The sequence below is a fragment of the Ambystoma mexicanum genome, chromosome 11 (assembly GCF_040938575.1).
Source record: "Ambystoma mexicanum isolate Mex_15411 chromosome 11, UKY_AmexF1_1, whole genome shotgun sequence".
Classification (NCBI taxonomy): Eukaryota; Metazoa; Chordata; class Amphibia; order Caudata; family Ambystomatidae; genus Ambystoma; species Ambystoma mexicanum.
This window is the reverse complement of record NC_090934.1, coordinates 536,066,308-536,079,994: the sequence shown is the minus strand read 5'-3', so window position 1 is coordinate 536,079,994 and position 13,687 is coordinate 536,066,308. Positions and strand designations below refer to the sequence as shown.

Sequence of the window (13,687 nt, the reverse complement as noted above, 5' to 3'; positions counted from 1 at the left end):
TCCAGCCAAGACAAGTCCTCCAGAGAATACTTTGATGTACCCTCAAGTACATTTAGATTCAATAGTGAGATGATGGTACTGCACGATGGGATAGTAGGGACCAAGAAATCAGTAATTGCCTGCGTTGAGTGCAAGTTGTGTAATTCATGACCCAAGGATTTCAGCAGGTGTTGTTCTTGCCAAACTATTTGCGCTATTATGCTACATGTGAAGTGACATACCAATCTCTTTGCCCCCTGTTTTGGAAAGAGAACCTGTTCTGTGTCATTGAACGCAATGCTCTCAGTGATGGAATTGCCTGAAAGCCTTTCATCATCAGGCTTCTGTTCATGAACATTTGGTCCTTGGTCTGCTTTACCAACTCTCAGCCCATGGCCGTACCCTGAATTGTATCCTGCTTAATTTGCACGCTGAATCAGTCGGACCCAACACCTGTTGCTGGGAACTGGTTGGAGGCTCTTCACCTGGGTGGTGAACGTTTGGCATAACCTGCCCTGGGGCCCCAGCGGGACCTCTACCGGTGGTGCCAGTACTGACACCTCCACAAGTTCCAGCACGTCAGTTGGTGGGACAGCTGTACGATTTCCCCAAAAAGTGGTAATCCTGCTCTGTTTGGTCTTGGTTTTCTTTTTAGGGGCCACAACCTGGGCCGTATTTCCCTCTAGATCTATTGAGGCACAGAGTTGTTTGGGGAGAGTTGTACCTGGGCTAGGTCTTTTACAGAATCAGTGTCGGACAGTGTGGCAATACATTTCTGCAGACATTTGCGCTTGTTAAGGTTTGCTGCTGGAAGGTTTTTGCTTTTCTTTTTTTCTTTACCCTTCCTTTTCTTTCGCTGCCTTCTATGATTTTGTTGGTAGAATAGCTTGTTCTTGTTTAGTGAGGAAGAAGCTACAATCTCATCCTGATGTACACTAGGATCTTCCAGCTGGGGAGCGTCTTTAGCCTTATCAACCTCAAGGCCCTGATTGTCTTCCACAAGGTGGACCTCCAGTAGGGCCATTTAAGTGTCCAGTGTCTGGCTTAGACATAGCAAGCTAGTATCCAGTCTGTCCTGTGCCAGGCCCCTAACTGGATTTGGTGCAGTCTCCCTTGGAGCGCCTTGGTTCATCACGGTAGTATCCAGAGTCGTTTGCTGCACATTAGAAGGTTTTGAAGCCGACAAAGCATTGTTTGTTCCTGGCAGCAATAGAGCAACGTTTGAATCAAGCACAACCAACTTGTTTCATTACCCTGCACAAGGTTCTTAATATTGTCATATAGCCTGAGCAATAATTTCAACACAAGATGTAGGGCCGAGATCGATGCTTGCCCCCAAAGAATCCATCTGTGAACCAAGTGCTGTATCTCGTCTCATTGCGGTGTTACGGGGGGTAAAAATGTTTGTATTCAGTGGTTGCTTGAAAATTGATCTCAGCTTGTTTGTTGAAGAGTTCAAAGAATTTCCCACAACAAGAGTGGAAGACAGATCATTTTGTTCCAATGTAAGATCCCCTCAGCCCCCCTGTTTGGATTGTTCTGAAACCTCTGTTTGTTATGCTCTCCATATTTTCACATAAGCGTTCAAAAGAATGGTCCAAGACAATAGATTCTCTGAGATTTCTCATAGGAGCCAGATGTGAGTCAAAGCAGTTTCCTCTGTCCCCTGTCTCAATCGCTGTCTGAACAGGCAGCTTCTCGTTTGGACCAGTTAGCGGAATACGTTTGAGGGGGTAAGAGTTAGAGTGGATCTGCTATACCCTCAAAGGGGATGCTATAGTGCATTAGAGGGGTACTGCCTTGTTGAGTGAGGGTTGCTTATCCCCCGCAGTCATGGGCAATATTTCCATAAATTCTGTGGAAGAAGGGGTCTGCCCACTATTTTGGAAAAAAGGATCTGCCCACTATTTCGGAAAAAGGGACAGAGAATGGACCTGATCTAGTAGAGCCTGCTCCCCCCCTCTCCTCCCGGTAATTGTGAAAGTCCTGGCATTTCCACCGATTCTCCTGTGGGCTGGGTGAGCCTATTCAGTTCTGTGCCCCTTTCATCCAGTTCTTTCAATGAAGCCAAACCCTTCTCAGTTATCAGCATTCTACCACTGTGCAGTTTGGCAGCTGCCATTTTCCACACATGAGGACCAAAGAATGTATAGGGGAATAAGGGAGTCCACCCAGAAAGCAAACCAAATCAGTCACTCTACGCTTACCGTATCAGTTTTCAGTATCTTGATTGTCATAGTGCCAAAGGTTTACGGGTGTAACTCCTCTCACAACTCGAGCCGCAAGACCGTAAGACCACTTGCAACCACTTGTTAGAACTTGTACGTTACTAGCTACGGAAGCTACCTGGATGAGGATTCAAGAAGACTAGGGTTTGATACTTATTTTGTTGGCCATCTTTTTGTAACTTTCAGTTGTAGAGTAGGTTGTCCCAAGGAAGACAAAGTCTTCTAAAGAATAAGGAAATAGCTATGAAGGGAGAGGGGGAAGTTCAGCCAAAGCCAATAAGCATTCACTATCTTGTGTTGTCCCAACCCTAACATTATTTGGTTATAGTTTATTAGTACTAGTTTTTCCCATAGGCATTTTCCACACATTTAAAATAAAATTACTTGAATCAAATTGTACAATCTCTTGTTTCTCAGTTCTCAGCCTACCACAGTGCCCAGCTCTGTATTGAGTGTTCGGCCAAATTGTAAAGATGGTTCATTGTTTACTTACCTGTTAAGTAAATTGGTTTAATGGCATAAAGTCCCATTCATGATCTGGGCAGCCTCTTAAGTATTTACTGTTGTCTCAATCACGTCATCTCATTCCCTACCTCATTGCCAGGTGCTCAGTTTACACATATCCCAGAAGTACATCGAGTATGGAAATTGAAGGAAATTAGTTCCGCTTGACCACTATAAGTAGTGTGCATGTATCACTGATCACCAAACAATCAATTTGATGTGAATCTTCAATTTATAATAGAAAGGCGGCACAGCAATGCTAGCTGTTCAATGATTGATTGATCTTTTGTCCTGTGTACAGCGGCACATTTATGTTCTTGTGGGTATTTAGTATTTTTGAAACTCCCAAGATTGGAGCAATCAGAAAACTAAAGCACTTAGTGAACATCAATATGCACTTCACACACTGCTGTGTGTGAGAAACCTTGAGGAGCCCTTATTCAGGTGGCCAAAGGAAGCTCGACATGCTCAGAGCCCAGCCCAGAGGGCAAAAGAGTGAAAGGGAATCACCTGGATGGGGGAACCCGAGATTATGCTCAGGGGAATGCCCCAGCTGAGTCATGGTATGTTACCAGGGGAGAAGACGAGGAGAGCAAGACATCAAAGGCTTTCATGGGCTGTATTACACCTGCACCACTTCCTCCCATTAGATCTCTCCGGCCCAGATCCAACAACCCGTCCGTACCTAATCAATCCTCTAGGGTCCCAAACACGGTTACACCCAAAAAGCAGAACTCCAAAAATCCTTGTTTCACCGGTCTCCATTTGAATACTCCCCATCCTTCTTCCCGTCCCTCTGATTATCATTTTCTGCATTCCGAACCTGCTCAGACAAAACACTACGATTCCCACAATCCCCTTTGTTCATGTCATGACCCCCAGCTATTCCTGCTTACCTCACAAACTCTGCCAATGCCGTCCCTCTGATTGTCATCTTTCAAAGTCCCAATCTATTAATCCTCTACGTTCTGTACTTCATCCCGGTCATTTTCGCCCATTTGCAAACCTTCCCCATAGGATCCTCTGACACTTCAGGCCCCCCGCCCCCTTTTTCCGACACTAACACCTTTACACACCTAAGACAACGAACTAACACTTTTTTGAACTGTGATTGAAACCAGACTAATATGCAACCTGTTTTCCTGACATGTCCCGACCCAAGAGTCAGGCAAAGTCAGCAATTGACTCAAATCACACACACCTTACAGCCCTTCCATTTCCCCACAGTTCTAAAAAGTGGAGCAAGGGAGCGCAGTACGAGCAAGGCGAGCACGGCAGACAGCACAACGAGATTGCTAAGCAGGCATGGCTTTTCAAGTGAAGGAGAAAGGCTGCAGGAATCGAGAGGCTGGCGAGGAGAGAAGTGACCTTGCCCTTTTAGTCCCAGACCCACAGAACCTTTGTGGAAGAGAGCCTAAGACCACGAACAATAGCACACGTGTCTTGCAGCAGATTTCAACGGTACGCAGGGCCAGCTTATGCCGATAAACAGGAGTATGGGAAGCTCCCTCACCTGTGGTACCGGCCTTGACTCGATGAACAAGAAAGGCCAAGCGGTTCATCACAGCTGGTGAGTCGAGGGGAGAATTGATGACAGCCGGGCTCTGTTGAATTGGAAGCGCAAGGTGGCAAGTTTGAACCAAGTTTAAAGAAATGTATAATGATCTGTAAAAAGTGTTAAGGGGAGACCAGCTGCAGAGAGAAAACCGGCACCACGTGGGTGCTAATTCCAGAGACTGGTCAATCCCCATCTGAGTGAAACTACAGGTACTAGAAGGCCGTAGGAGAGTCGCAGAAAGAGATCAAAGTGGTCATATAAGAGGTCTAGTAAAATCCCTGTACACTCAAAAGACTGCAAACATTGAGAAAAAGCAAGGGGCCTGAATCCCGTAACCCTTGAAAGTAACGTGAAGGTGAAGTCAAGAGGTGTCCGAACCCGACCAAGGGAGATCCAGGGGTGAAGATATCATCCAAAGTTCATTAAGAAAAGAACTGTTAAATAATTGTGGTAAACAATTGAGAAGGGTCAGCAGCCAGAAGAGGGGACCCAGGGCTGAACCCATCACCCAGCAAACATTGGAAACTGAACTTCCATTTATTTGTCAAAGGAACTTTTGTTATTTGTAAACAATTGAGAAAGGGTCAGCACCAGAAGAGGGGGGCACCGGGGTGAATTGTTATCACCCTAAAGAACTTTCATTTGGTTAAAGCAACTTTTGTTTTTATTATTGAAAATGTCAAGCCCCGAAGGCAAGAGACTTGCAAAGGAAACGAGACTTGGCCATCGACGGTCCTGAGAACTGCCATTGGAACTGTCGTCTCGTGCTGGAGAAGCCCGATACTGGCCTGTGCTCCAAGCTCCCATTTTACCCCGTGTCCAAAACATGAGGAAGGGAGGCCCAGGCTACTGCATCCTGACATATTATTTGACAACCCTTCTTTCCTTTCTTGAGAACTATCTTGCACCACTTTTTTGTATTAGTTGTGAGGTTTGGCAATATGTGTTTTTAGTTTAGGCCCTTTTTCTTTTTGACACAACACCACCAGGACTGCCTTATTTTTCATTTGATAGTTGATGCTTGCTCCCATCTTAGTTTTAGGTTTATATTAGGCGTTTTTCCAACCGGCATACAGCCTTCATTATTCAATAAACACCATGTGATCACTTGTGTCTGTCTTACTTGTTGCCACCATGAGTTTCTCACATGTGCCAATATTGATTTAATTCTAATTTGGGGGTGTAGAAGTCCGTTCATTCTTCATGTGCATTCAGCTGATGGTGTACCTGAATGTACCGTATTTTGCTGTTGTGTTTCCTGGCAAAGTTCACACTGGGAAACCAAAAGCTCATTTAATATTGACCATTCGACAAACAACACAACTCATTTTGAATGCTACCCAAATCGTAGAGCTATGGGTGAATTGCAAAGCATAGATGCATGCCAAATTAACATGCATTTTTCTCAAAGTTTCCATTAACAGGGCTAGTCTCTTCTCCAGAAATTGGTCAAAAATGCACTGATCCTGAAATATAAACCTAGAAATGGAAATCTTTACATTAGATACATTTACCAGGCCCATATAGTTTTTCATTTTCCATGCCCGCTGGCAGCACAGAACACCTTAACTTTGTTTGTTGTCTTCTTGATACAGGATAGCTCAGAGGGATGTGTATCGTATGGGCAGAACGACATCATGGAAGAGGACGAGAAAATGCAGGAGGTACTGAACCAGTTTGTAAACAGCCACGAACAAACGTACGAGGAGTTCCTCAACACCTTCACTCATCTTTCCAGAGGTAAATTTCAGATCAATTGCTTCAACATCTGCCAAAGCCAAGGGGTCAACAGACCTCTCAAATCATACATATGTTCACTATTCCATTTATATCTGACAAACTAAGCAGCAGTAAGGTTCTGCCTGAGCCCATGGGATGCCGTCCGGTTCTTTTTAGGACTATGGTCCTCAATCCTTCCCCTACCTCCTAGTTCTACTATGCCTTCTTGGCGGGAAACAATTATTCACAGTTCACTAATGTATAGTATCCCACATTTCCTTCTTGGCTTTTGCTATGTCTTTATTGGTAGATGCTGAAGTCTGCATGGTCACACCTTTTGTTCACTCGACTGTCCTTCCAGGTACCCTCCCAGGTACCCTGTTAGATTGCCCGACAGGGGTTGAATATCAAGAAATGGGCATATAAATAGAGTTCAGGGGATTATCAACCTTACCCCAAATTGTGACAGCAAGTAATTTCGCTGTTCAGTCTCCAAGGCCTCTCCACCACTTTAGGACATTTCTTAGAGCAAAGGTTCTAGTGTCTGCCACACCTCTTCCTCTTTCTTTCCTTCACTCATAGCTTCTCTTTCTCTTCTGCATCTTTCAAGAGCAATCGCGATACAGAGAAACTTGGTGAGCAGTGCATAGCAGTGACCGATTTATGGTTAACAATTACTATGGAACAGGGATGGTTGCTTTTCGAAGCATAATTGATTCCTTTCTTCGGTTTTGTTGTTTTATGTTGCATCCATAACATCTATTGGCGTTTACAGTTTGTGGCCTGAGGGGTAAGGCTCATCCTCTTTTCCCCAGGGCCCAACCTGTGACATCAAATACAAGAGAGGGAATGAGTGTGGAGTAGGAAGCTGGTTGTTCATGAGTTGACTGGAATAGTGAAATTAGCTGGACAAGCGATCAAAATTTGCTGAATGGTAAACAGACTTGCAACGCTGGGAGGGGCTGCCCTTATGGATGTATGATAAAAACCCTGTAATGTAAATAAATAAGGCGTTAGAATATTATATAGTTTTCTTCTGAAGGTGCTGAGCATGCTTTTCTTGCTGTTGTTAACTAAGGTCTGAATTGATCAATTAATACTGTAATGCATTCAGTATTCACTGCAGTACATACAGTTTGTACATTCACCTTAGCACAGCATATGTCATGTTTTCACCTTTCTTTGGAGAATATACTGATCACATGCAATAACCACATTTGAAATGTATGTTCATGCATTGAGTACCACTATAGCTCAGAAGGTAGCTCAGTGAGACCATCACTTGTTACAGAGATCTGTGTTCATATGGTGGATCACAGTTCTAATTCCCTGTAAGGCAGAAGTAGCCTTTCCTCTCTCTGAAGTTGATCAACTTGAGTATATAAACTTTGACAGTAACACCTACTGTGCAACAAAGCGACATATTTGCACCAGAAAACCTTAGTTATAGAAACTATTATAGCATCTGTAAGGTGCAGGTCTTGAGCTTGGCTCCCCAAACGAGATTTGTAAAACTGGATAGCTACCCCCAATAGGTAGAATATTGTGTTTGTAGGGAGAGGCGATTAGGTTGCCAAATTAGAGACCATGGAACCCAAGTGTCAAGCACCATATCCCAGCTTTGTTACAGATGATACCATGGTCCTGGACAGATCATCCTATTTCATTGTATAGCACTGTGCTATTTGTGTTGCCCACTCCTATTGTGGTGGCATTGTTTGGCCCGCTGTCTGCTCTTTCTTTTAATGTAGGCCATTTGAGTTGCAAGACAGAAGAGAGCTGACCAAATGTCAAATGCCACTGGCGGACCTATAAAGCTTTCTTGTATGACTCACAAAGTGGTTTGCCTTTTCCTACCATTTCAAGTGTTCTTCATATCTAACTCTATCTATAGGTTCTTTCTATTGGGTCACTCATCCGAACACGTCGGGGCGCTCACAAGGCAGAAAAAACAAAAAACAAGTAGAGATATACATAAATGCAGGCACCAGAAAAGTCAGTCTACACCCCCAGCAAAAAGGAATGTTTTTAAGCATTTATTAAATTGCACTATTGTAGGAATTTCTCTAAGTGCAAGGGGAAGAGTATTTCAATAGGCAGGAACCCAGGCATCAAAACTAGAGCCTCCAATGAGATACACAGGGGCAACACCAATCAGGCATTTGTACACCAATGTAGAGGCCTTAAAACGCAGTCTTTGGTTCACCGGAAGCCACTGCATCTTCCAGTGAGCCTCGGATACATGGCATTGACGTCTCATTCTATAGACTGCACAAACAGCCTCATTTTGAATGACATGCTGGCCTGAGTAGTGCCCAAGAGAACACCATTATAATAATTTAGTTTTGTATGTATGTCATGATTCGCCGTAGACCCGGAGCGGCAGCATAGTCACTATGGCGACGGTGGCGCTGGTGCTTCCCTAGTCCCCACCAACATGGCGGATCCGCCCGGTGAAGATGTCACACACCCGGAAACCCAGAGGTCTCCGGAGTACTTAGTGGCGGCGGACCGGCAGGTCCTCAAGTTGCAATAATGTCTTCATTGCGGTACGCTCGTTTCTCTCTTGCTTAAACCTCCTTACCTGGTTACCTTCTCCTTCTCTCCTGGCCTTCCTGACTACCTCCTTTGTTCCTAGCTCGCAGTTGGTTGTCCCATTCCTTACCTTGTCTACATGTTGCTTTTTCCGCCTTCGTCTTTTTCTGTCCCAAGTCCATTTCTCTACTATCCGGTTTTTGCAAGCCCTCGGCTCTATATTCTGATTTGGATTGCTTATGCTGAATCATTGCTTCTTTTGGACTACCACCATTCCTTGCAGGTTTTTCTTCCCTTACTGGGTTTTCCCACCTCAGGCTACATGCCCTCTGGGCAGAGCCAAGAATCCACTTTCACTCTCTGGGTCGCGGTGGCTGCCCAGGGGGTTGAATGCCAAGATCAGCCAAAGAAAGCACCTTCGGCCAAAAAGGTAAGGTGTGCTCTTGATAGATTGCAATGCCTACAAGAAAAGGAAAGAATGGATCTGATTGGAGAGCTGATAAAAAACAGTACAAGGACTTACTCACGAAATGCAGCAGCTTAAAATTGAAAATGTCCAACTACGTCAAGCCTTGTAAGCTGTGAGATGGCTCCTGTTCCATTGCCAAGCCAGCTTATGATTGAGAAATATCACAGGGATCCCAAGACACAAAGAGTTTCTGGATGCTAGTCTAGTGGGTTTCTTGTTTAGACAAAATGCATTTCCTTCTGATCACTCTAAGGTCGGCATTTTGATCATTCACTTAACTGGCAGTGATTTGGCCCCTGCGTCTCTCCTCGTGGTAGCGGGAGATCCCCTTTTGGATAATTATGCATGATTTGTCGCAACCTTCAGGGCTAAGTTTTTATCGCCCTGAGTTGACATACACCAGTCAGGACTCCTTATTGGATCTGGTTCAAGGGTCTATGGATACTTTGACGTTTGTTACTAAATTCAAATAAATAGCACAAGCTACACGATGGCTGGAGGAAGCGTGCTTTACTTTGAAGCGTAGAGGGTTTAATGAGGAACTCAAAGATGAGATCACTCAAGTTCCTCGTCCTCTGACATTCGATGAACTTGTGAAGCTTGCTCTGCAGATCGATTTTCGGATTCAGGAGCGGAAGACAGAAAAGAGAAGAAAGACTAGCATTGCTCGAAACCCATTGACACCCTTTCACAAAGAGTCAGATACCAGTGAACTCATGCAAATTGGAACAGCAAGAGGCCTGCTCACTGATGAAGAAAGGACACGTCACAGGGTTAAAGGCCTAAGCATGTACTGTGGTTCAGCTGATCATTTGTTATGTCTTCGTCCTCTGGCTCCTCCCCGGCATTCGGGAAACGCCAGCTCCTGACCATAGGAGGGATGACAGTTCAGGAGACAACACACAATCCCTGCAGTAACACTGGAATGACAACATCCAATCCTTCCACCTTATTGGTGTTGCGGATTACTATAAGAACACCCTCAATGGACAGTATCGAAACCATTGCATTAGTTGACGATGGAGCAGTTGGTATATTTATTGATCAGTCCTGGGCTAAAGAAAGACACATTCTCATTCTGGAGAAACCGGTTGCTCTGCCTGTACAAGGAGTTGATAGATGACCTTTGGAAGGGGGGCCAATTGTGGCCAACACTGAACCCATACAGTTCTTTATACATAATCATCAGGAAGTGAAAACCTTTGATCTTATCCAAACGATCAGTTACCGGATTATAATGGGCATGCCATGGTTGGAAGAGCACAACCCTTACATTAATTGGAGAGCACATACTGTGTTTTTGGGGTTTGGAATATTGTGTTACTACATGTTTATCCTCAAATCCTTATTGTGTTAATTTCTCTCTTCCAACCTAAGAGGCCTCTTTTACGTCATTGGTTCGATGCTTGATTCCCTTAGAATACCAGGATTATTCTACTATATTTAAGAAAGAAACTGCCAAATCGCTACCACCACACAGACCAGAGGACTGTGCTATCGATTTTGTGCCCAATTCGGAAGTCCCTTTTAACCAGATGTTTATCCTTTCTCCAAGAGAGAAAAATGCACTATGGTATACTTACAAGAAAACTTGGCTACCGGTCTCATAACGGAATCCCACTCCTCTGCGGCAGCCTTTTTGTTTTTTGTGTCTCAAAAGAACACTACAGAATTGAGGCCATGCATCGACTATCGTGGATTGAATAAAATAACTAAAAAAGACAAGTACCCTCTTCCTTTGATCCAGGATATTCATACAACCCTAAGGTGTAGCTCTTTCTAAGAGTTCTATATTTTGTGTGCTCACAATTGTAGGGAGACACAATCCTGAGGCCCAGAAGAACGCACCACATCTGAGGGCTGAAATGTCCGAGGACCGGGCTCGCCACCAGCCCGGCCACTTTCAACCTTGGGAAGTCTATTCCCGACATAGACCGAGGACTGGTCACCATTGTACCATAACAAAACCCATACCAAATGGGACTTTGTCTAGAAGGACAGTCTTTCCTTTGTTCCCCACGTCTTATCCACTGCACCACTTTCCTTGGTAACACATGCATACCTGCATCACTATGCTGTTTGTATACATGTACATGTTTATAATGGCTTTTAACAATATGATGCAGTTGCTTTTACTCACACTGCACTTAAAACAAATGTGAAACATTGTCACTGTTGTGTGCTTAAAAATGTTTGGCTTATGATTATAAATCTGAGACTTATGCTTTGATTGACCTGCTCATCTTAGACATACTGGTATGTACCACCTTGATTGTTCTATTACCAGAATGCTGAGCAATATGAAATAAAACTCATGTATAAGCCATCCAAGTAAGGCTATCGGGAGTGTGTAATTAATTTACAAATAGCCTTCACTATCACTGTACCTTAATACCTAATTAAAGTATGGGTCAATGATGGCTCTGTCACCACTATTACAATCTTGTTGAACAAGAAGACATAAACAATTAAGAGAATGTACTAATTTAAACCGGCGGCTACCCTCTGTGACACATTCTACGCTTTATCCCCAGGTTCTGCCTGTAGGGCTGCCCCTCTTGTCAAAACCAGGATATTCTGGAGACAGAAAAGACGGCTAAGATTTTCACCAAACTAGATCTCCGTGGGGCCTACCATCTTATCAGAATAAAGAAAGCAGATGAGTGGAGATGAGTGGGAAACCGCATTTCGCACTCCGTTTGGCCACTTTCAATATCAAGTGATGCCTTTTGGGTTAGCCAATGCACCTTTGGTTTTCCAAAGGTTTGTGGATCACTTGTTTTCCGACTCATTGCTCCATACTGTAGTCGTCTACTTGGATGATATCCTTATATTCTCTCAGAAGAAAAAAGACCATTAGGCACATATGTCAGAAGTGTTAAGGCGCTTGCAAAAAAATCAGTTGAAGGCTAAACCCAAAAAGTGCTTGTTTGGGGTTACGGAAGTCGTATATTTGGAATACGTTCTGTCCGACAAAGGGATTTCAATGGACCCCCGGAAAGATAAAGCTGTCTTGGACTGGCAGACCCCTCGCTCAGTGAAGGATATACAGAGATGTTTAGGTTTGGCAAATGTTTATAGGAAAATTATTCCTGCATTCTCTCAAGTTGTACTTCCCATCACTTCCTTGTTAAAAAAGAACACTACATTTCTCTGGACCAAAGAACCTGACTTGGCCTTTCACCAGCTCAAGTTGCTGTTCACCCATATACCCATTCTTCAACAACCAGATCCAAATCAGGCTTATATCTTGGAAGCTGATGCCTCTGACCACGCAGTGGGCGCTGTACTCAAACAAAAACAAAACAACGATCTTGAACATCCACTGACTTATTATATTATTCCAAGTCCTTGTCTTCAGTGGAAAGACATTATTCTGTTCTAGAGAAGGAACTTTTAGCTATCAAGTTAGCATGCCAAAAATGGCGTCATCTTCTGATGGGAGCTTCTTTTCCAACCCTGATCCGCACAGATCACAGAAATCTTCAGTACTTGTTGAAATCCGAGTGCCGAAACAGTCGACAAGGCTGCTGGGCTCACTTTTTTCATCATTATGATTTAGTGTTCCCTCATATACCAGGCACTACGAACATTATAGCAGACGCCTTGTCTAATTCCTGTTTGCCCTCGAATGGACATAACATAATGGTTTTTGTATCGTTTTCTCACAGGATTACAATCGCTGCCATAGATTTGTTTTTACAGTGGATAAAAACAGCCTCATTCATCGTTTCTAATACGGAAACACAAGGACATGGAATCAGTAACAATAGTGGTCTACTTTATTTTGGTCATCAGATCTATCTCCCCACTAAAGGTTTACAAACGGAAGGCCTACACCTGTGTCATGATTCCCTCATTGCGGGACACCGTAGTATACGAACTACTAAAGATCTCTCAGGTAGATACTTATGTGGTCCTCACAATGCAAAAATATTACTCAATATATTGGTTCTTGTGCTGTGTGTGCACAATCTAAATACGCTCCAGGAAAGACAGTGGGAAGACTAACCCAACCAGAGCTACCACTGTGCCCTTGGCACACTATCTCAACAGATTTCGTTGTTGACGTAACACATTCAAAGGGCAACACAGTGCATATGGTAACCGTGGACATCTTTTTCAAGATGGCCCATACTGTTCCCTTCAAGAAAATACCCACAGCTAAGGAGATGAGTGATTCCTTTGTTTCCTACATCTTTCATCTACACGGAATATCCACCAAGATAATTTCTGATAGAGGAACACAGTACACCTCCAAATTCTGGTCTGCCCTTTGTAAAACCTTGGAGATTAAGCGCTGTCTTTCTTCTGGCTTCCATCCCTAAAATCCACAACGACATCTTGAAACTGCCAGGTCGACCAATTGTTTCTGTTTTAAATCTTGTAAAAGGATTCCCTTTTGATGCTTCCAAGCAAATTTTGGTTGCTTTAGACACAGAGGCTCTCTATACCAATATTCCACAAGATAAAGCCATTTCGAGTTTGCGTGTCATTTTGGACAGACGCCCTCTGCCTCACATTGTCCCGACAGAATGTTTGATAACATGTGCTGAATTGGTTTTGGCCAATAGTTTTTTCAAGTTCAAAGACACCGTTTTCTTACAAACTAAAGGTACAGCGATGTGCTGTACTTTTGCCCCCAATCTTTCGATTATTTTCATGGCCTGTTTGAAGAAAACAATGTGTTGAATG

General features: G+C 43.7%; 1 protein-coding gene across 2 annotated transcripts in view; it reads left to right on the top strand.

Annotated features, from left to right (window-relative positions):
* Window positions 1–13,687, top strand: part of IFTAP (intraflagellar transport associated protein) — an 898,282-nt gene that overhangs the window by 151,833 nt on the left and 732,762 nt on the right. For both annotated transcript variants that reach the window (XM_069623345.1, XM_069623346.1), the window contains exon 2: window positions 5,865–6,009. In XM_069623345.1, the coding sequence (XP_069479446.1) occupies window positions 5,865–6,009 (145 nt within the window). The remainder of the gene's footprint in view (window positions 1–5,864; window positions 6,010–13,687) is intronic.